Source organism: Coregonus lavaretus (genome assembly GCF_964263955.1).
Source record: "Coregonus lavaretus genome assembly, contig: HAP1_SCAFFOLD_422, whole genome shotgun sequence".
Classification (NCBI taxonomy): domain Eukaryota; kingdom Metazoa; phylum Chordata; class Actinopteri; order Salmoniformes; family Salmonidae; genus Coregonus; species Coregonus lavaretus.
Window position 1 is genome coordinate 310,741 of NW_028160072.1, and position 23,880 is coordinate 334,620.

Here is a 23,880-nt window from a genome sequence, read left to right on the forward strand (position 1 = left end):
TGTGTGATGTTATAGCAGTGTATGTGGTGTGTGATAGTGTGTGTGATGTTATAGCAGTGTATGTGGTGTGTGATAGTGTGTGTAATGTTTTAGCAGTGTATGTGGTGTGTGATAGTGTGTGTAATGTTTTAGCAGTGTATGTGGTGTGTGATAGTGTGTGATGTTATAGCAGTGTATGTGGTGTGTGATAGTGTGTGATGTTTTAGCAGTGTATGTGGTGTGTGATAGTGTGTGTAATGTTTTAGCAGTGTATGTGGTGTGTGATAGTGTGTGATGTTATAGCAGTGTATGTGGTGTGTGATAGTGTGTGATGTTTTAGCAGTGTATGTGGTGTGTTATAGTGTTTGTGATGTTATAGCAGTGTATGTGGTGTGTGATAGTGTGTGTAATGTTTTAGCAGTGTATGTGGTGTGTGATAGTGTGTGATGTTTTAGCAGTGTATGTGGTGTGTGATAGTGTGTGATGTTATAGCAGTGTATGTGGTGTGTGATAGTGTGTGATGTTTAGCAGTGTATGTGGTGTGTGATAGTGTGTGATGTTTAGCAGTGTATGTGGTGTGTGATAGTGTGTGATGTTATAGCAGTGTATGTGGTGTGTGATAGTGTGTGATGTTATAGCAGTGTATGTGGTGTGTGATAGTGTGTGATGTTATAGCAGTGTATGTGGTGTGTGATAGTGTGTGATGTTATAGCAGTGTATGTGGTGTGTGATAGTGTGTGATGTTATAGCAGTGTATGTGGTGTGTGATAGTGTGTGATGTTATAGCAGTGTATGTGGTGTGTGATAGTGTGTGATGTTATAGCAGTGTATGTGGTGTGTGATAGTGTGTAATGTTTTAGCAGTGTATGTGGTGTGTGATAGTGTGTGATGTTATAGCAGTGTATGTGGTGTGTGATAGTGTGTGATGTTATAGCAGTGTATGTGGTGTGTGATAGTGTGTGTGATGTTATAGCAGTGTATGTGGTGTGTGATAGTGTGTGATGTTATAGCAGTGTATGTGGTGTGTGATAGTGTGTGATGTTATAGCAGTGTATGTGGTGTGTGATAGTGTGTGTGATGTTATAGCAGTGTATGTGGTGTGTGATAGTGTGTGTGATGTTATAGCAGTGTATGTGGTGTGTGATAGTGTGTGATGTTATAGCAGTGTATGTGGTGTGTGATAGTGTGTGTGATGTTATAGCAGTGTATGTGGTGTGTGATAGTGTGTGTGATGTTATAGCAGTGTATGTGGTGTGTGATAGTGTGTGTGATGTTATAGCAGTGTATGTGGTGTGTGATAGTGTGTGATGTTATAGCAGTGTATGTGGTGTGTGATAGTGTGTGTGATGTTATAGCAGTGTATGTGGTGTGTGATAGTGTGTGATGTTATAGCAGTGTATGTGGTGTGTGATAGTGTGTGATGTTATAGCAGTGTATGTGGTGTGTGATAGTGTGTGTGATGTTATAGCAGTGTATGTGGTGTGTGATAGTGTGTGATGTTATAGCAGTGTATGTGGTGTGTGATAGTGTGTGATGTTATAGCAGTGTATGTGGTGTGTGATAGTGTGTGTGATGTTATAGCAGTGTATGTGGTGTGTGATAGTGTGTGTGATGTTATAGCAGTGTATGTGGTGTGTGATAGTGTGTGATGTTATAGCAGTGTATGTGGTGTGTGATAGTGTGTGTGATGTTATAGCAGTGTATGTGGTGTGTGATAGTGTGTGATGTTATAGCAGTGTATGTGGTGTGTGATAGTGTGTGATGTTATAGCAGTGTATGTGGTGTGTGATAGTGTGTGATGTTATAGCAGTGTATGTGGTGTGTGATAGTGTGTGATGTTATAGCAGTGTATGTGGTGTGTGATAGTGTGTGTGATGTTATAGCAGTGTATGTGGTGTGTGATAGTGTGTGTGATGTTATAGCAGTGTATGTGGTGTGTGATAGTGTGTGTGATGTTATAGCAGTGTATGTGGTGTGTGATAGTGTGTGATGTTATAGCAGTGTATGTGGTGTGTGATAGTGTGTGTGATGTTATAGCAGTGTATGTGGTGTGTGATAGTGTGTGTGATGTTATAGCAGTGTATGTGGTGTGTGATAGTGTGTGTGATGTTATAGCAGTGTATGTGGTGTGTGATAGTGTGTGATGTTATAGCAGTGTATGTGGTGTGTGATAGTGTGTGTGATGTTATAGCAGTGTATGTGGTGTGTGATAGTGTGTGATGTTATAGCAGTGTATGTGGTGTGTGATAGTGTGTGATGTTATAGCAGTGTATGTGGTGTGTGATAGTGTGTGTGATGTTATAGCAGTGTATGTGGTGTGTGATAGTGTGTGATGTTATAGCAGTGTATGTGGTGTGTGATAGTGTGTGATGTTATAGCAGTGTATGTGGTGTGTGATAGTGTGTGATGTTATAGCAGTGTATGTGGTGTGTGATAGTGTGTGTGATAGTGTGCACATACCTGTGAATTCCTTCTTGCAGCGGTCTCTCACGCTCTCCTCCAGATTCTCCAACTGGTGTTTTACTTTCTCATACTCTCTCTCTGCCTGCTGGCTCTTCCTCCTGTCATACACACATAGGAACAGTCCATTAGACGTCAACACACAGGAACAGCCCATTAGACTATTAACACATAGGAACAGTCCATTAGACATCAACACACAGGAACAGCCCATTAGACTATTAACACATAGGAACAGTCCATTAGACATCAACACACAGGAACAGCCCATTAGACTATTAACACATAGGAACAGTTCATTAGACTATAGACAACACATAGGAACAACTCCATTCGACTATTAACACACAGGAACAGCCCATTAGACTATTAACACACATAGGAACAGCCCATTAGACTATTAACACACAGGAACAGCCCATTAGACTATTAACACATAGGAACAGTCCATTAGACTATTAACACAGGAACAGTCCATTAGATTACAGGCATGTCATTAACACAGGAACAGTCCATTAGGCTATAGACATTAACACATAGGAACAGTCCATTAGACATTAACACATAGGAACAGTCCATTAGACATTAACACATAGGAACAGTCCATTAGACTATTAACACATAGGAACAGCCCATTAGACATTAACACAGGAACAGTCCATTAGACTATAGACATTAACACATAGGAACAGTCCATTAGATTACAGACATTAACACAGGAACAGTCCATTAGACTACAGACATTAACAAATAGGAACAGTCCATTATATTATAGCCATTAACACATAGGAACAGTCCATTAGACATTGACACATAGGAACAGGCCATTAGATTACAGACATTAACACAGGAACAGTCCATTAGACTACAGACATTAACAAATAGGAACAGTCCATTATATTATAGCCATTAACACATAGGAACAGCCCATTAGACATTAACACATAGGAACAGCCCATTAGACATTAACACATAGGAACAGTCCATTAGACTATTAACACATAGGAACAGCCCATTAGACTATAGACATTAACACATAGGAACAGTCCATTAGACATTAACACATAGGAACAGCCCATTAGACATTAACACATAGGAACAGCCCATTAGACATTAACACATAGGAACAGTCCATTAGACTATTAACACATAGGAACAGCCCATTAGACTATAGACATTAACACATAGGAACAGTCCATTAGATTACAGACATTAACACATAGGAACAGTCCATTAGACTACAGACATTAACACATAGGAACAGGCCATTAGATTACAGACATTAACACATAGGAACAGTCCATTAGATTACAGACATTAACACATAGGAACAGTCCATTAGATTACAGACATTAACAAATAGGAACAGTCCATTACACTACAGACATTAACACATAGGAACAGTCCATTACACTACAGACATTAACACATAGGAACAGTCCATTAGACTATTAACACATAGGAACAGTCCATTAGACTATTAACACAGGAACAGTCCATTAGATTACAGGCATGTCATTAACACAGGAACAGTCCATTAGACTATAGACATTAACACATAGGAACAGTCCATTATACATTAACACATAGGAACAGCCCATTAGACATTAACACATAGGAACAGCCCATTAGACTATTAACACATAGGAACAGTCCATTAGACTATTAACACATAAGAACAGTCCATTAGATTACAGACATTAACACATAGGAACAGGTCATTAGATTACAGACATTAACACAGGAACAGTCCATTAGACATTAACACATAGGAACAGCCCATTAGACTATTAACACATAGGAACAGTCCATTAGACTATTAACACATAAGAACAGTCCATTAGATTACAGACATTAACACATAGGAACAGGTCATTAGATTACAGACATTAACACAGGAACAGTCCATTAGACATTAACGCATAGGAACAGTCCATTAGACTACAGACATTAACAAATAGGAACAGTCCATTAGATTACAGGCACGTCATTAACACATAGGAACAGTCCATTAGATTACAGACATTAACACATAGGAACAGTCCATTAGACTAGACATTAACACATAGGAACAGTCCATTAGATTACAGACATTAACACATAGGAACAGTCCATTAGATTACAGACATTAACACATAGGAACAGTCCATTAGATTACAGACATTAACACATAGGAACAGTCCATTAGACTACAGACATTAACACATAGGAACCATCCATTAGATTATAGACATTAACACATAGGAACCATCCATTAGATTATAGACATTAACACATAGGAACCATCCATTAGATTATAGACATTAACACATAGGAACAGTCCATTAGATTACAGAACTGTTCCACTATGTGAATCTGTAGTTTGCACATTTTAGATTATTCCATTGGTCCTAAAGTGTAAACTCCAGACACCCATTTCACTGGGTTAAGTAAAAACAATTCACCCATCAGAACTACATGAGTGGTGCTTGATGGGAAGTGTAGTTGTGTACCTGTAGCAGTAGACGGACACAGCTATGAACAGTAGCATAGGGACGATGACAGCTGGGATGATGATAGCCAAAGGAATCTCATACTTCCTCTCATAGTTCACTGAGCCCACCACCCACTCACCATTACCAAACTTTATCTGTGTGTGTGAGAGAGAGAGAGAGAGAGAGAGAGAGAGAGAGAGAGAGAGAGAGAGAGAGAGAGAGAGAGAGAGAGAGAGAGAGAGAGAGAGAGAGAGAGAGAGAGAGCGAGTCAGTTAAGCGACAAAGGAAGAAAGTGAATAAACTACAAGACGTGTATAATTGTGGAGAGCCAGATATACATCAAGGTGTTGATGCTGATATTTCTCTGTCAGAACTGAGTGGTCCCAGTCAGAAGACTATGATTATTGTATGGTTGAATCAGGTGTGCTTTGACTGAAGTGAATGACTACAACACAGGACATTCCATTAAGACTGGACACCCCTGACTTAGATAGGTTCCAGTGTTCCAGTGTCTCAGTACATTTATATCTGAAATACATGAGAGCCAGAGAGACATCAGATTGTCCAGTGCGAATGCCTGAAGCATATCTCTCTATGCCTTGGTTTTAGACAGAAGGCCAGTGTTGTCACCGTTAGGTCCAAAGGGTCGGAGCTGGTGTGTCTGCGCTGGCGTTTGGAGCGGGCTCTGGGCTGGGTGGACGGAGCTTCCAGGAACAGCTTGTCATCCTCCAGGATGGTCACCTTGCAGGAGGCATCTCCTACGAACGCCTGGGCTTCATCAACTGTCATGCCCTTTTTGAAACCACGACCCTGGGGAGGGAGAGAGAGGTGGCTGGCTGTTAACCTCTGGACAGCAGGGACATGCAATCATTTGTAATACCAGATATGATTACATCAATATTGATATGAATTATATCAATATCAATGCACTATAATTGTCTTTTCTCTGCGGGGGGACATCGTCACAAAGCAGAATAACATTTAAGCCACAATGGTCCACAGAAAACGATAAGCGAGTATTACCAGAAATAACCAACTAACAACTAAACAGTCACCATGACAACACAATCCCATAAGAGTAGCGTTACTGTTATTTACCGTGACGATGATGATGGAGGTTTCAGTGATGATGTTCTTGGTCAGTTCATTGAACAACGGGTCGGGGTGGTAGTCAAAGGTCTTCAGTTCCTCTACTTCGTTGTCTAGCTGGAGCAAGGTCTTAAAGGACTGGGTCTCATAGGACCTGTTCACCGCTGGACTGTCAAACAGCAACACTGTGTCGTTCTTATGTAGGGCATACTGGATGAACTGGAGAGGGGGAGGGAGAGGGGGGCATAGAGAGAGGAGGGAGGGGGAGAGGGGGAGGGAGAGTGGTAGAGAGAGTGGAAAAGAGAGAGAGAAAAGAGAGAGAGAAAAAAGACAGAGACACAGAAAGAGAGAGATTCAAAGATAGTTTGAAATCCAAGTCAATTTCATTCCTGGCAGGACACTGTTTGTGTTTAGTCTCACAGAGAAGTCTGTAGTCACAGACAAAGAACATTAAGGTATCTGAGTCACTGTTGACATGCTAGCTACCTGCCATGGATAATACCACAGCAAGAGTACTGTACACTAGAGGGATTAGAATACACTACTGGCAGGAAACAGAGAACTTGTTGAATGGTATACTAACCTCAATGGGAATGGACTCTAGAATGGATACCATGTAGTGTATTGTATAATAGGAGTGGACTCTAGAATGGATACCATGTAGTGTATTGTATAATAGGAGTGGACTATAAAATGGATACCATATAGTGCACTGTATAATAAGAGTGGACTCTAGAATGGATACCATGTAGTGTATTGTATAATAGGAGTGGACTCTAGAATGGATACCATGTAGTGTATTGTATAATAGGAGTGGACTATAAAATGGATACCATATAGTGTACTGTATAATAAGAGTGGACTCTAGAATGGATACCATGTAGTGTATTGTATAATAAGAGTGGACTCTAGAATGGATACCATGTAGTGTATTGTATAATATGAGTGGACTATAGAATGGATACCATGTAGTGTATTGTATAATAGGAGTGGACTCTAGAATGGATACCATGTAGTGTATTGTATAATAGGAGTGGACTATAGAATGGATACCATGTAGTGTATTGTATAATAGGAGTGGACTCTAGAATGGATACCATGTAGTGTATTGTATAATAGGAGTGGACTCTAGAATGGATACCATCATGGGCGGTGTGTTCAATAGGGCGATATGGGCGACGCACTGCCAAACGGGAAAAGGAAGGGATTTTTTTTCTAATCAATTATATCATGGCAACAGTAGTTCAGTGTTCACGTCTGATCTGCCAGCCACTAAATGTCCAATCAGGCTAAAGTCGTGCTTCAAATGTCCCCGCCCGTTTTGGGGCGATTTCAGTCAGGTTTAAAATCGCCCAGAAGTCTCTCATAGCCTCTAATGTAAAATATTTTTTTTTCAAATTTCTGAGCTTTCAATACATTCTCTATGGGTGTCTGAGGGCTTGCACTTACGCGCTTTCGTCATACGTAACGTAACGTAACCATGAACGGCAGACAGCAACACTTGGACAGCGACATGGTGTAACCGACATGCACCATCTTTCAGAAAAGATTAAGAAAAATGAGCTGTCAAAGACCCACATTGATAGCTGTTTGAGATTGTCTGCTTTGGTGAGAGTGAATATTGCCACTCAACTGGATGAGGGATACAGGCTAGCTGTCCGCCGCCACAACGATGAGGTTAGCAACAGCAGAGTCGTGAACACTGTCTACGAGAATCGAGACGACCTCATAGAATGTTTTGAAGCCATCCGGACGGGTTCATTTGACCAGCCCACCGTACCAGAAGCTACAGAATAAGGACATCGATGCTGTCTTTATCAAACGTGCCCTCGACAGCTTCGCAAGCAGTGTGCAGGCCATAAGGTAAGATAAAGATTAAACAATATCATTCGATCTTTCTCAAAGCAGAGCTTTATTTGAAAATGTATGCATGAAAGGAGACTGCATTTGTGTTTGAAATTACATTATTGTCATTATATATGGCCAGTGGTGTAATCTATCTTATTTTATATACTATGTGTACTGTACAGTGGTGCTCATAAGTGTATGAACACATTCTAAAGCTGACTAAAAAGAGGAATAAAAAAATCATCTTTTGGAAATTGATCTTAATGACTTAATTAAAAAAGTTGGAAAATCCAACCTTTAAGGACACCAATTTTCTTTTCTTTTTTATTCCTCTTTTTAGTCAACTTTAGCATGGGATCATAAGCTTATGAGCACCACTGTATACTGTGCTGAACATCCAGGCTATGTGAGACACAAAGGCTAACTTAAACACTAAAGACTTTATGCATCCCTGCCCATTTTAAGTGGAACTGAAGTATTTGTACTATACATGGATACATTGCATATACCTGTGCATCACATAGACAACAATACTGTACAAAGCCAACAAACACATTGGTCTGTTTGCCTTCAGGGACTCCTCTCAACAGCAGCTGCAAGAAGCAACAGGAGCCAAAAGACCCAGAACAGCTTTGAGAGAAGAGGAGAAGCAGAGGCTGTCTGAAGAGGTCTGCAACACCATCCTGGATCACACCAAAGAAAGGTTCTCTTTCTCTGGCCACCTTGTGAGTGCTACCTTACTGCAAGCAGACATGTTTGAAAGGTACTGCCATTCAAAAAAATAAAAAATCTGTTCATGTTCATTTTTACAAATCTATACAATTGGCCAGAATATGGTTGTTCATATTTACAAATCTATACAATTGGCCAGAATATGGTTGTTCATTTTTACAAAGCCATACATATTGTTTATGCAGTGTTGAGGAATGTGAAAGAACACCCTTGATTATTTTTACTGTGATAACTTATTTTGCTTTTGTAAGCCAACACTTTTGAGATCAGTCAATAAATGCTTCTGGTATTGACTTATATGCTGCCCCTGTCTTCATGTTGTTGCTGGACATATCTTTTTAAAAATGTGTGTAGGTCACCTAAATCATCAGAAAAATTGCCCCTCCTGAGAATTTTTTCAGGAGCCGCCACTGGATACCATGTAGTGTATTGTATAATAGGAGTGGACTCTAGAATGGTTACCATGTAGTGTATTGTATAATAGGAGTGGACTATAGAATGGATACCATGTAGTGTATTGTATAATAGGAGTGGACTCTAGAATGGATACCATGTAGTGTATTGTATAATAGGAGTGGACTATAGAATGGATACCATGTAGTGTATTGTATAATAGGAGTGGACTCTAGAATGGATACCACGTAGTGTACTGTATAATAGAAGTAGTGTGTACTAACCTCAATGGGAGGGGCCTCCTGAGAGAAGTCGTCAGCAGAGGGCAGCACCTTCATGGTGGCTCTCTGGATGAGGTCAAAACCACTGCCCACACACACGATCCTCCTGCCTCCACTGAAACACCAGACAACTCTCAATACAACACAACACACACAATCCTACTGCAACTCGCTGTTGGCTGAGCTCCCCACTATTGCCATCAAACCTCTGCAACTTAGCAGAACGCAGCAGCCCGCCTGATGTTCAAATGTCCTAACTTTTCCCATGTCACCCCGCTCCTCCGCACACTCCACTGACTTCCAGTCAAAGCTCACATCCATGTACTTACTATGACTGTGATATGTGGTTGTCCCACCTAGCTATCTTAAGATGGCTGCACTAACTATGTGGCTCTGGATAAGAGCATCTGCTAAATAACTAAAATGTAATCCTCCTGCCTCCACTGAAACACCAGACGACGACACTATATATCAGGGTCATGTTAGTAAGCACAAAACAGGAGAAAACTTTTGAAATGTTTTGAAAGAGGGAGACACTACCTGAATTTTTCCAATAAGAAACAGTAATTTCATTATGCGCTTCAAACTGTTTTGCATTCAACCCAAGCTTTGTTTAAAGAAAAAGAGGTGCTTTGATTTCAACCCTCTCTGTAACATTGTGGCTGGACTTTACTCACCATACGAAGCTGGTCTTGGGGTTGTAGTCAGTGAGTTTGGCGTTCTCAGAGTACTGGAAGGGGACAGGGACGTCCTTGGAGGTGCTCTTCCCATACCTCACTGAGACTATCAGGGGCTCCGATGGAACCTTCTGGCCCTTGTATACACCTGTCTCACAGGTGATCTCACTGCCAAACGACAACCTGAGGGAGAAACAGGGACAGAGAGCATTATGGGAAAGGTCAAACAGGGGTCGTAGTGTTGAGGGGAGAGAAGGTCGTTCCAAAGGAACAACAAGTCAAACTCAATATACCGTATGGCTAATATATTTCAGAGGTTGGCCTTGAGAGAACAACTGAATACGACATGACTTAGCCAACCTGTACAGACAGCAAACTGTAGGGGTTGGAAGACTGAAGTGTAAGCATCCTTACACTTTACAGGGCGTTCCCCCCACGGTGACAATAACATCATCCTTGTTTGCCGTATTCAGGTTTTTCCCAGAGATAGTGATGACTGTTCCCCCAGCCTTAGGGCCCTTCAGGGGGGAAACGGTCTCAGGGATGGGGTCCTGGAAGGGGTAAGAGATGGGACATCAGTGATAAGGTAACATACTTAGGTCCTGGGGTTTTTCCTGACTGCATGACCTGACAAGGAAAAACTCCTGTCCTGACCTTTTAACATACTGTATGGTTATTTAGCAGATGCTTTCATCCAAAGTGTTTTACAGTTAACACATGTATACAGTGGGGGAAAAACAGTATTTAGTCAGCCACCAATTGTGCAAGTTCTCCCACTTAAAAAGATGAGAGAGGCCTGTAATTTTCATCATAGGTACACGTCAACTATGACAGACAAAATGAGGAAAAAAAATCCAGAAAATCACATTGTAGGATTTTTAATGAATTTATTTGCAAATTGTGGTGGAAAATAAGTATTTGGTCAATAACAAAAGTTTCTCAATACTTTGTTATATACCCTTTGTTGGCAATGACACAGGTCAAACGTTTTCTGTAAGTCTTCACAAGGTTTTCACACACTGTTGCTGGTATTTTGGCCCATTCCTCCATGCAGATCTCCTCTAGAGCAGTGATGTTTTGGGGCTGTCGCTGGGCAACACGGACTTTCAACTCCCTCCAAAGATTTTCTATGGGGTTGAGATCTGGAGACTGGCTAGGCCACTCCAGGACCTTGAAATGCTTCTTACGAAGCCACTCCTTCGTTGCCCGGGCGGTGTGTTTGGGATCATTGTCATGCTGAAAGACCCAGCCACGTTTCATCTTCAATGCCCTTGCTGATGGAAGGAGGTTTTCACTCAAAATCTCACGATACATGGCCCCATTCATTCTTTCCTTTACACGGATCAGTCGTCCTGGTCCCTTTGCAGAAAAACAGCCCCAAAGCATGATGTTTCCACCCCCATTCACAGTAGGTATGGTGTTCTTTGGATGCAACTCAGCATTCTTTGTCCTCCAAACACGACGAGTTGAGTTTTTACCAAAAAGTTCTATTTTGGTTTCATCTGACATTCTCTCAATCCTCTTCTGGATCATCCAAATGCACTCTAGCAAACTTCAGACGGGCCTGGACATGTACTGGCTTAAGCAGGGGGACACGTCTGGCATTGCAGGATTTGAGTCCCTGGCGGCGTAGTGTGTTACTGATGGTAGGCTTTGTTACTTTGGTCCCAGCTCTCTGCAGGTCATTCACTAGGTCCCCCCGTGTGGTTCTGGGATTTTTGCTCACCGTTCTTGTGATCATTTTGACCCCACGGGGTGAGATCTTGCGTGGAGCCCCAGATCGAGGGAGATTATCAGTGGTCTTGTATGTCTTCCATTTCCTAATAATTGCTCCCACAGTTGATTTCTTCAAACCAAGCTGCTTACCTATTGCAGATTCAGTCTTCCCAGCCTGGTGCAGATCTACAATTTTGTTTCTGGTGTCCTTTGACAGCTCTTTGGTCTTGGCCATAGTGGAGTTTGGAGTGTGACTGTTTGAGGTTGTGGACAGGTGTCTTTTATACTGATAACAAGTTCAAACAGGTGCCATTAATACAGGTAACGAGTGGAGGACAGAGGAGCCTCTTAAAGAAGAAGTTACAGGTCTGTGAGAGCCAGAAATCTTGCTTGTTTGTAGGTGACCAAATACTTATTTCCCACCATAATTTGCAACTAAATTCATAAAAAATCATACAATGTGATTTTCTGGATTTTTTTTCCTAAATTTGTCTGTCATAGTTGATGTGTACCTATGATGAAAATTACAGGCCTCTCTCATCTTTTTAAGTGGGAGAACTTGCACAATTGGTGGCTGACTAAATACTTTTCCCCCCCACTGTACATATACTGTACAATATACTGAATGTGTCCCTTGACAAACTCTGGTGTCACAAACACCATGCTCTAACAACCCACTGAGCCCATTGGGACCACCAGTTACACCTCATGTCACGCCCCATTACCCTTCACTGCTTTATCATCACAACAGCAGCAGCCCAGATACTGAACACTTAGTACTTTATAATCACAACACAGCTACTGAACACTTAGTACTTTATCATCACAACACTGCTACTGAACACTTAGTACTTTATCATCACAACACCGCTACTGAACACTTAGTACTTTATCATCACAACACTGCTACTGAACACTTAGTACGTTATCACCACAACACTGCTACTGAACACTTAGTACTTTATCATCACAACACTGCTACTGAACACTTAGTACTTTATCATCACAACACAGCTACTGAACACTTAGTACTTTATCATCACAACACTGCTACTGAACACTTAGTACTTTATCATCACAACACAGCTACTGAACACTTAGTACTTTATCATCACAACACAGCTACTGAACACTTAGTACTTTATCATCACAACACAGCTACTGAACACTTAGTACTTTATCACCACAACACAGCTACTGAACACTTAGTACGTTATCACCACAACACTGCTACTGAACACTTAGTACTTTATCATCACAACACTGCTACTGAACACTTAGTACTTTATCACCACAACACTGCTACTGAACACTTAGTACTTTATCATCACAACACAGCTACTGAACACTTAGTACTTTATCATCACAACACTGCTACTGAACACTTAGTACTTTATCATCACAACACTGCTACTGAACACTTAGTACTTTATCACCACAACACAGCTACTGAACACAACTTAGTACTTTATAATCACAACACAGCTACTGAACACTTAGTACTTTATCATCACAACACTGCTACTGAACACTTAGTACTTTATCATCACAACACTGCTACTGAACACTTAGTACTTTATCACCACAACACTGCTACTGAACACTTAGTACTTTATCATCACAACACAGCTACTGAACACTTAGTACTTTATCATCACAACACAGCTACTGAACACTTAGTACTTTATCATCACAACACAGCTACTGAACACTTAGTACTTTATCATCACAACACTGCTACTGAACACTTAGTACTTTATCACCACAACACTGCTACTGAACACTTAGTACTTTATCATCACAACACAGCTACTGAACACTTAGTACTTTATCATCACAACACTGCTACTGAACACTTAGTACTTTATCATCACAACACTGCTACTGAACACTTAGTACTTTATCACCACAACACAGCTACTGAACACAACTTAGTACTTTATAATCACAACACAGCTACTGAACACTTAGTACTTTATCATCACAACACTGCTACTGAACACTTAGTACTTTATCATCAAAACACAGCTACTGAACACTTAGTACTTTATCATCACAACACAGCTACTGAACACCACTTAGTACTTTATCATCACAACACAGCTACTGAACACCACTTAGTACTTTATCATCACAACACAGCTACTGAACAACAGTACTGTTTGATGAGAAAATACTGGGAGCAGACAGCCAGCCAGAGAGAGAGCGAGAAAGAGCAAGTGAGAGTGCGAGAGCGAGTGAGAGTGAGAGCGAGAGAAAGAGAGCGAGTGAGAGAAAGAGAAAGCGAGAGAGAGAGGCAGCGGTGTCCCGGCTGACACGAAGGACAATATTGACAAAATAATGTTATGTACCCTAGAAAATCTGAAGCTTTGATCAAATCTATATTAAATCAAAATAGCTTTTCAAGCTTAGTACATTCTCATGGGGACATTGTTATTTTGGCAGAAACAAACAAACAAGAAAATATGAACCCCAAAATAAATGAGTGCAAATATTTACCCTAAAGTAAAATAGGCTCCCGGAATAGATTTTTTTATTAAGTCCATATACTCTTCTCCCCCATTAAATTATATGTATCCTTTCAACAGATGCTATTCTGAATTCTAAGAGCATCTTCTAAGAAATAAGTACATTCATGAATGTGGAGATGTAAAAGCAGCAGAGTAAGACTAACATAGTGGCCGTATGAATACTGAGCAGAGCTCTAACCAAACTAAGAGCAAAGTACAATATGAAACGTCAAATCACTCCTGCACAGTGTGGGGCCTACTCTTGCAACAGTTAGGATTAATGTTAGGTTTAGGGTTAAGAATACCACTGTAACTGTATGAAACATACCCTATAGGTGAAGAGGACCTCTGAACGTCCTCTCCTGCCCCCCTCCACCTCTACCTCCACTTCCCCCTGGTTGATGGGAACTGGGAGGTCCACTGGAGCAGGATGCCGGGCCGGACCGATCTCACACACAATACTGGAGAAGACAGAGAGCAGCTGGGGTAAGACAAAGGTCCAGTTTCTCCACCACACACACAAGCAGACATACCGTGCATTGAAATGTTGTGTTTAATTAAATATGTTATTTTCTTCTTCATTCGCTGGACAGAAAAGTACATTACAGGCAAGGCCTTCACAAACCTAGAATAGTCCCAGTAAGCTAAATAATGTTGAAAAGACGTCTAAAATAAGTATTTTCCAGACATTGAAGTTAGGTTTAAATTAGGTTCTGAATGAAAGGTGAAAATATGTACTTTCTGGACGTTTAAAATACATATTTTCCCAGACATTGAAAATATGTATTTTCCGGACATTGAAATCAGGTTCATTTTCGGTTCTGAATTAAAGTTGAAAATACGTAATTTATAGACATCTATGTTTGGGCCAAATCAAGGCTGGTCCAGACTGGACAAAATCTGAACCAAACATAGATGTCCGTGGATGTGGAAATCAAGGCCGGTCCAGACTGCACCAAAAAAAGACGTCCATATGGCGTCTGTCCGTGCTTACTGAGATGCCTACAGTGTTGCCTTAAATTTAATTTTATGAATGCCCATCTACAGTGGGGAGAACAAGTATTTGATAAACTGCCGATTTTTCAGGTTTTCCAACTTACAAAGCATGTAGAGGTCTGTAATTTTTATCATAGGTTCACTTCAACTGTGAGAGACGGAATCAAAAACAAAAATCCAGAAAATCACATTGTATGATTTTTAAGTAATTAATTTGCATTTTATTGCATGACATAAGTATTTGATACATCAGAAAAGCAGAACTTAATATTTGGTACAGAAACCTTTGTTTGCAATTACAGAGATCATACGTTTCCTGTAGGTCTTGACCAGGTTTGCACACACTGCAGCAGGGATTTTGGCCCACTCCTCCATACAGCCCTTCTTCAGATCCTTCAGGTTTCGGGGCTGTCGCTGGGCAATACGGACTTTCAGCTCCCTCCAAAGATTTTCTATTGGGTTCAGGTCTGGAGACTGGCTAGGCCACTCCAGGACCTTGAGATGCTTCTTACGGAGCCACTCCTTAGTTGCCCTGGCTGTGTGTTTCGGGTCGTTGTCATGCTGGAAGACCCAACCACGACCCATCTTCAATGCTCTTACTGAAGGAAGGAGGTTGTTGGCCAAGATCTCGCGATACATGGCCCCATCCATCCTCCCCTCAATACGGTGCAGTTGTCCTGTCCCCTTTGCAGAAAAGCATCCCCAAAGATTGATGTTTCCACCTCCATGCTTCACGGTTGGGATGGTGTTCTTGGGGTTGTACTCATCCTTCTTCCTCCAAACACAGCGAGTGGAGTTTAGACCAAAAAGCTATATTTTTGTCTCATCAGACCACATGACCTTCTCCCATTCCTCCTCTGGATCATCCTGTTGGTCATTGGCAAACTTCAGATGGGCCTGGACATGCGCTGGCTTGAGCAGGGGGACCTTGCGTGCGCTGCAGGATTTTAATCCATGACGGCGTAGTGTGTTACTAATGGTTTTCTTTGGGACTGTGGTCCCAGCTCTCTTCAGGTCATTGACCAGGTCCTGCCATGTAGTTCTGGGCTGATCCCTCACCTTCCTCATGATCATTGATGCCCCACGAGGTGAGATCTTGCATGGAGCCCCAGACCGAGGGTGATTGACCGTCATCTTGAACTTCTTCCATTTTCTAATAATTGCGCCAACAGTTGTTGCCTTCTCACCAAGCTGCTTGCCTATTGTCCTGTAACCCATCCCAGCCTTGTGCAATTTTAACCCTGATGTCCTTACACAGCTCTCTGGTCTTGGACATTGTGGAGAGGTTGTAGTCTGTTTGATTGAGTGTGTGGACAGGTGTCTTTTATACAGGTAACGAGTTCAAACAGGTGCAGTTAATACAGGTAATGAGTGGAGAACAGGAGGGCTTCTTAAAGAAAAACTAACAAGTCTGTGAGAGACAGAATTCTTACTGGTTGGTAGGTGATCAAATACTTATGTCATGCAATAAAATGCAATAAAATGCAAATTAATTACTTAAAAATCATACAATGTGATTTTCTGGATTTTTGTTTTAGATTCCATCTCTCACAGTTGATGTGTACCTATGATAAAAATTACAGACCTCTACATGCTTTGTAAGTAGGAAAACCTGCAAAATCGGCAGTGTATCAAATACTTGTTCTCCCCACTGTATGTGGTAAGCCTACCGTTTGTAAAACACCAAAAAAACGACATCCAAACAGGACCAAAAAAAGACATCTAAAAGATGTCGGCTCGTGCTTACTGGGGTGTAGCCCATCATGTCTGCCACAATGGAATGTTATGAATGCCCATCCACATGGTAGGCCCACCGTTTGTAAAACAGGCCGTTACATTGTCTTTTTTAGTTCTGATTACTGTGACTAATCAATTTGGCTATTTAAGCCCTGAATATCAGCTACCCAACTTTATCAGGAGTTATCAGGATCCTATTTGCAAGGTGTTTACACAGCGGGAAATGCAGAAGTATTTTATTTTACACTATGATCAAATGGACAGATACAAACTTGAAACCACTGATCATGACAATGGGATGAAACTCCTGGACAACAGTTGTGATTGTCCACTCCATATTGTCCATTTGACTTTGACCTGTCCTGTTTTTAGGATATGTTGTTTGTTACCATGACAGCTCATTTTGTATTTGATTGGTTTCCATGTAGGTTCGGCTATTTGATCACTATTTGATCAGAGAAACCTGCATGATGTAAAAAGTGTCCGTTTCATTACATTGTCATACATTTTATCTCCAGTCTGTAGGCTACAGAAAAGGCCACATACTCTTTCTACCATATCCTATATCAGCTACATTATTTATGTTAGATTCATTTTTTGACTGAACGTTGGTGGAGCGCTGCAGCAATGCGTCTCTCCAACAGCGCCCTGGAGAGGCGTGCTGGGAAAGGACAAGCAAAATATTTTGTGACCCTGCCTTTGACAAAGTGGACGCTGTTTATTACAAGGTGGCATCAGCGCTCACCTAAAAAGCCCATATACCACTGGTTGAGAGAAATTGTCACTGATTTTGGGCAGAATTATGTGAGGTTTTGTGTGTTGTTGTTGGTGTGTCTTGGTCAGTTTAGCTCAGAAAATGCCGCCCTCGTCAATCTGCCGCCATAGGTGGACGCTTAATCCTGCCTAATGAGCAGGCCGGCCGTGATTACATGGATGTGACCCTGCCCCCCCACAATCACTGTACTATACCTGGTGGATACAGAGTATCTGTCCCCCTGGTGAACACAGTCCACTCCAGCCACCGTCACCTTCTTAATGTCCTCCTTCTTTATGCCCAGGTTAGACCCTTTAATGGTCACCGCTATCCCACCGTTCAGAGGCCCGAAACGAGGGATGATCTGGGGATTAGACGGAGGAGAGAGAGAGAGAAGGGATGATTTAGATGAGTGTGGTAGATTAGACTAGAATATAAATGGTCACTGCTATCAGTGTGTATATAGTAGTGAACAGTCATAACAGTAGTAGTTCAGTGTGTATATAGTAGCTAACAGTCATAACAGTAGTAGTTCAGTGTGTATATAGTAGTGAACAGTCATTACAGTAGTAGTTCAGTGTGTATATAGTAGCTAACAGTCATAACAGTAGTAGTTCAGTGTGTATATAGTAGTGAACAGTCATAACAGTAGTAGTTCAGTGTGTATATAGTAGCTAACAGTCATTACAGTAGTATTTCAGTGTGTATATAGTAGTGAACAGTCATAACAGTAGTAGTTCAGTGTGTATATAGTAGTGAACAGTCATAACAGTAGTAGTTCAGTGTGTATATAGTAGTGAACAGTCATAACAGTAGTAGTTCAGTGTGTATATAGTAGTGAACAGTCATAACAGTAGTAGTTCAGTGTGTATATAGTAGCTAACAGTCATTACAGTAGTAGTTCAGTGTGTATATAGTAGCTAACAGTCATAACAGTAGTAGTTCAGTGTGTATATAGTAGTGAACAGTCATAACAGTAGTAGTTCAGTGTGTATATAGTAGCTAACAGTCATAACAGTAGTAGTTCAGTGTGTATATAGTAGTGAACAGTCATTACAGTAGTAGTTCAGTGTGTATATAGTAGCTAACAGTCATAACAGTAGTAGTTCAGTGTGTATATAGTAGCTAACAGTCATTACAGTAGTAGTTCAGTGTGTATATAGTAGCTAACAGTCATTACAGTAGTAGTTCAGTGTGTATATAGTAGCTAACAGTCATTACAGTAGTAGTTCAGTGTGTATATAGAAGCTAACAGTCATTACAGTAGTAGTTCAGTGTGTATATAGTAGCTAACAGTCATTACAGTAGTAGTTCAGTGTGTATATAGTAGTGAACAGTCATTACAGTAGTAGTTCAGTGTGTATATAGTAGTGAACAGTCATAACAGTAGTAGTTCAGTGTGTATATAGTAGTGAACAGTCATTACAGTAGTAGTTCAGTGTGTATATAGTAGCTAACAGTCATTACAGTAGTAGTTCAGTGTGTATATAGTAGTGAACAGTCATTACAGTAGTAGTTCAGTGTGTATATAGTAGTGAACAGTCATTACAGTAGTAGTTCAGTGTGTATATAGTAGTGAACAGTCATTACAGTAGTAGTTCAGTGTGTATATAGTAGTGAACAGTCATTACAGTAGTAGTTCAGTGTGTATATAGTAGTGAACAGTCATAACAGTAGTAGTTCAGTGTGTATATAGTAGCTAACAGTCATTACAGTAGTAGTTCAGTGTGTATATAGTAGTGAACAGTCATTACAGTAGTAGTTCAGTGTGTATATAGTAGTGAACAGTCATTACAGTAGTAGTTCAGTGTGTATATAGTAGTGAACAGTCATTACAGTAGTAGTTCAGTGTGTATATAGTAGCTAACAGTCATTACAGTAGTAGTTCAGTGTGTATATAGTAGTGAACAGTCATTACAGTAGTAGTTCAGTGTGTATATAGTAGCTAACAGTCATAACAGTAGTAGTTCAGTGTGTATATAGTAGTGAACAGTCATAACAGTAGTAGTTCAGTGTGTATATAGTAGTGAACAGTCATAACAGTAGTAGTTCAGTGTGTATATAGTAGTGAACAGTCATAACAGTAGTAGTTCAGTGTGTATATAGTAGTGAACAGTCATAACAGTAGTAGTTCAGTGTGTATATAGTAGTGAACAGTCATAACAGTAGTAGTTCAGTGTGTATATAGTAGTGAACAGTCATAACAGTAGTAGTTCAGTGTGTATATAGTAGCTAACAGTCATAACAGTAGTAGTTCAGTGTGTATATAGTAGTGAACAGTCATAACAGTAGTAGTTCAGTGTGTATATAGTAGTGAACAGTCATAACAGTAGTAGTTCAGTGTGTATATAGTAGTGAACAGTCATAACAGTAGTAGTTCAGTGTGTATATAGTAGCTAACAGTCATAACAGTAGTAGTTCAGTGTGTATATAGTAGCTAACAGTCATTACAGTAGTAGTTCAGTGTGTATATAGTAGCTAACAGTCATAACAGTAGTAGTTCAGTGTGTATATAGTAGTGAACAGTCATAACAGTAGTAGTTCAGTGTGTATATAGTAGTGAACAGTCATAACAGTAGTAGTTCAGTGTGTATATAGTAGTGAACAGTCATAACAGTAGTAGTTCAGTGTGTATATAGTAGTGAACAGTCATAACAGTAGTAGTTCAGTGTGTATATAGTAGTGAACAGTCATAACAGTAGTAGTTCAGTGTGTATATAGTAGGGAGAAAGAGAGAGGGGGAGAGGAGAGAGAAGAGAGGAGAGGAGAGGAGAGGAGAGGAGGAGAGGGATAGGGAGTTGGGGGAGAGAGAGAGAGAGAGGGGAGGGAGAGAGGGGGGAGGGAGTGAGGGCAAGAAAGAGAAAGAGGGGACGAAAGAGGGGGAGAGAGGAGAAAGAGATAAGGAGAGGGGGAAGCGAGAGAGGACAGTGAGAGAGATGGGGGGAAGAGGAAAGAGAGCGGGAGGGAGAGCGAGAAAGAGAGAGCAAGTTGAGGAGGACAGCAGTGTGAGAGAAGACAGTGACAGTTAGAGGAAAGAAGAAGACAGGAAGGAAGAGTGCACCAGATCATAGAGAGAGACTGTTCTCACATCAGTGATCTTGGGGTTGGGGCACGGCGCTGGTTCCTGGGACTGGCACAATTCCCTGTAGACACAGGACTTCATATTGGCACACCACACACAGTTGTATTTGGGGTCGGCGTTCTTACACAGGCTGCAGTCCTCACGACCCAGAGAACAGTTATACAGCACCACTAAGAGATGGAGAGGAGGGGGAGGAGGAGGAGGTGGAGAGAGGAGAGGAGGAGGAGGTAGAATGGGAGAGAGGAGGTGAGAGAAGCAGAGGGGAGGAGGAGGTTGAGGAGAGGAGGAGGGGGAGGTGAGAGAAGCAGAGGGGGGAGGAGGTTGAGGTGAGAGAAGCAGAGGGGGGGAGGAGGTTGAGGAGGGGAGGAGGGGGAGAGGGGAGGTGAGAGAAGCAGAGGGGGGAGGAGGTTGAGGAGGGGAGGTGAGAGAAGCAGAGGGGGGAGGAGGTTGAGGAGAGGAGGAGGGGGAGGTGAGAGAAGCAGAGGGGGGGAGGAGGTTGAGGAGGGGGAGAGGGGAGGTGAGAGAAGCAGAGGGGGGGAGGTTGAGGAGAGGTGGAAGGGGAGGTGAGAGAAGCAGAGGGGGGGAGGTTGAGGAGAGGAGGAAGGGGAGGGGGGGAGGAGGTTGAGGAGGGGAGGGGAGGTGAGAGAAGCAGAGGGGGGGAGGAGGTTGAGGAGAGGAGGAGGGGGAGGTGAGAGAAGCAGAGGAGGGGAGGAGGTTGAGGAGGGGGAGAGGGGAGGTGAGAGAAGCAGAGGGGGGAGGAGGTTGAGGAGGGGAAAGAGAACAAACATCAACTGAATACCAATAACCCACCAGTCTGTACAGGGTTCACATCTTATACAAATAAGCTTGACCTTTGTCCCAAAAAAAATATGAATAATAATAATGAATGAATAATAAATATGTCTGATACTCCGGTTATCCAAAGCAGGTCCATTAAGGTGAAAGAGTTCAAATGGATTAACAGTTCCAGCGGAATAATCCTGGTTGTATTCAGACACTGACATAGTTGTTGAACACAGCATTGAACAGCAGTGCTGAATCAACTCCAGTGTGTGTTAGAGGACGTGACTCACCAGTCAGAGTGCTGTCAATCTTCTTCTCTGTGTCTCTGTCTTTGATGTGGAAGGACACATTGACCTCCTGCTCCTTGTCGTAGGCAAACTAACACACAGGATATACACAACAGAGAAAACTGACATCTGAGGGCCAGAGACATGGCAAAACCCTCTCTTTCTCGCACTCACAGAGACTCACACACACACACCAGGGTTTCTGTTAGCCGGTTATCGCTGGCTTAAAAAATAAAATAAATAAAGGAAAAGCGATAAATAAAACTGGCGCCGGACAATTGTCCGGGAGAAGAACAGTGTTTTACTGCTAATTGCATTATTGAACTAATAACCGCACGTAGCCTACTGCCATGTGAGCATTGCTGTGCTTCTAACGGGAAGCTAAACGTTCTGATCTGTTGCATCAGACTCATTTCTTAAAAATAAATAAATAAATAATAATGACGTAGACTAGTGGTTGTATGAATTTGGGATCCATCGTCCCTCAACTGTCCCAGAGTCTGTTTGGAATAGGCTATTTCTTTCTTGCACAGAACAAGGACAACTTTTCTACTATGGGGGATATTAGATTGACATAGGCTAGTGATTTTGCTGTTCGTTACTCGTCTTGTTGGCTGAAGAAAAGTAAATGTGGACAGTTATTCTAACATCTTCAAACTGCACATCGTTGTATCCTTGAGTTGCATATACTGTTAAGATGAATTACCATAATCAAAATGTGATTTCTGTCATTCTAAGCACCCTAATCAGGTTACGCATATGGGTCCGGTAAATTTCTCAAACGGCTTAAATTCTAATGCTTCCTGTCAAATGTCCTACACCACATTTTCCTAACGGAAACGCTGACATGCACGCATGCACACACAATCCAACACACACAACAAGCTAGGGAATTTTTCTGGGGAACTTTGGGTTTTTTCTCTCCCAAAATAGACTCCCCATCTGATGTGTTTTTTATTAAACCCAATGACTTCCCCCCACAGTGGGTAGCAGTGCTGTGGTTCGCAGCTCAATATACTTTAACTCCATATTGGCAGCCTCTCAAACTCAGTATGAAAACAGATCAGTGGAGAGAGAGAGAGAGAGAGGGAGAGGGAGAGAGAGAGAGAGAGAGAGAGAGAGAGAGGGGGAAAGAAAGAGTTGGAATACTGGCTGGAGGCTTGAGGTGAATATCCTGCATTTCACAACACGGGCTTTGGGACTGAGGGAAAAGACAGAACTTCTACTGCTCATGTGGCGCGCTGTGATCTAAAACCTGTGTTTTCTCAACTAGAGAGGTGGATATTACTGACCTCATAACCCTTGAAGTTGAACTTTGACCCCTCATCAAAGGTGAACTCTTCCTCTGTGTGTTTCATGAGCTCCGTGCCAATCTTAAACGTGCGATCCTAAGACAGACAGGACAAGAGAGAGACAGACACACAGGACAAGAGAGAGACAGACACACAGGACAAGAGAGAGACAGACACACAGGACAAGAGAGAGACAGACACACAGGACAAGAGAGAGACAGACACACAGGACAAGAGAGGGACAGACACACAGGACAAGAGAGAGACAGACACACAGGACAAGAGAGAGACAGACACACAGGACAAGAGAGAGACAGACACACAGGACAAGAGAGAGACAGACACACAGGACAAGAGAGAGACAGACACACAGGACAAGAGAGAGACAGACACACAGGACAAGAGAGAGACAGACACACAGGACAAGAGAGGGACAGACACACAGGACAAGAGAGAGACAGACACACAGGACAAGAGAGAGACAGACACACAGGACAAGAGAGAGACAGACACACAGGACAAGAGAGAGACAGACACACAGGACAAGAGAGAGACAGACACACAGGACAAGAGAGGGACAGACACACAGGACAAGAGAGAGACAGACACACAGGACAAGAGAGAGACAGACACACAGGAAAAGAGAGAGACAATGTTATCATCAATGATTGACATTGAGTAAATAGAGGTGTGTCTGAAATGTCACCCTATTCCCTACATAGTGCACTCAAATGGCACCCTATTCCCTACATAATGCACTCAAATGGCACCCTATTCCCTACATAGTGCA

General features: G+C 41.8%; 1 protein-coding gene across 1 annotated transcript in view; it reads right to left on the minus strand.

Moving 5' to 3' along the window:
- The window catches only part of LOC311122212 (plexin-B2-like), a 49,014-nt gene that overhangs the window by 13,584 nt on the left and 11,550 nt on the right, over positions 1-23,880 (minus strand). Inside the window, exons 14-25 of the mRNA XM_084196602.1 lie at positions 23,091-23,186; positions 21,802-21,889; positions 20,735-20,898; positions 17,862-18,010; positions 14,488-14,620; positions 10,348-10,484; positions 9,934-10,116; positions 9,260-9,371; positions 6,012-6,221; positions 5,544-5,723; positions 4,932-5,068; positions 2,440-2,540 (exon numbers count right to left, since the gene is read on the minus strand). Of these exons, the coding sequence (XP_084052728.1) occupies positions 2,440-2,540; positions 4,932-5,068; positions 5,544-5,723; positions 6,012-6,221; positions 9,260-9,371; positions 9,934-10,116; positions 10,348-10,484; positions 14,488-14,620; positions 17,862-18,010; positions 20,735-20,898; positions 21,802-21,889; positions 23,091-23,186 (1,690 nt within the window). The remainder of the gene's footprint in view (positions 1-2,439; positions 2,541-4,931; positions 5,069-5,543; positions 5,724-6,011; positions 6,222-9,259; positions 9,372-9,933; positions 10,117-10,347; positions 10,485-14,487; positions 14,621-17,861; positions 18,011-20,734; positions 20,899-21,801; positions 21,890-23,090; positions 23,187-23,880) is intronic.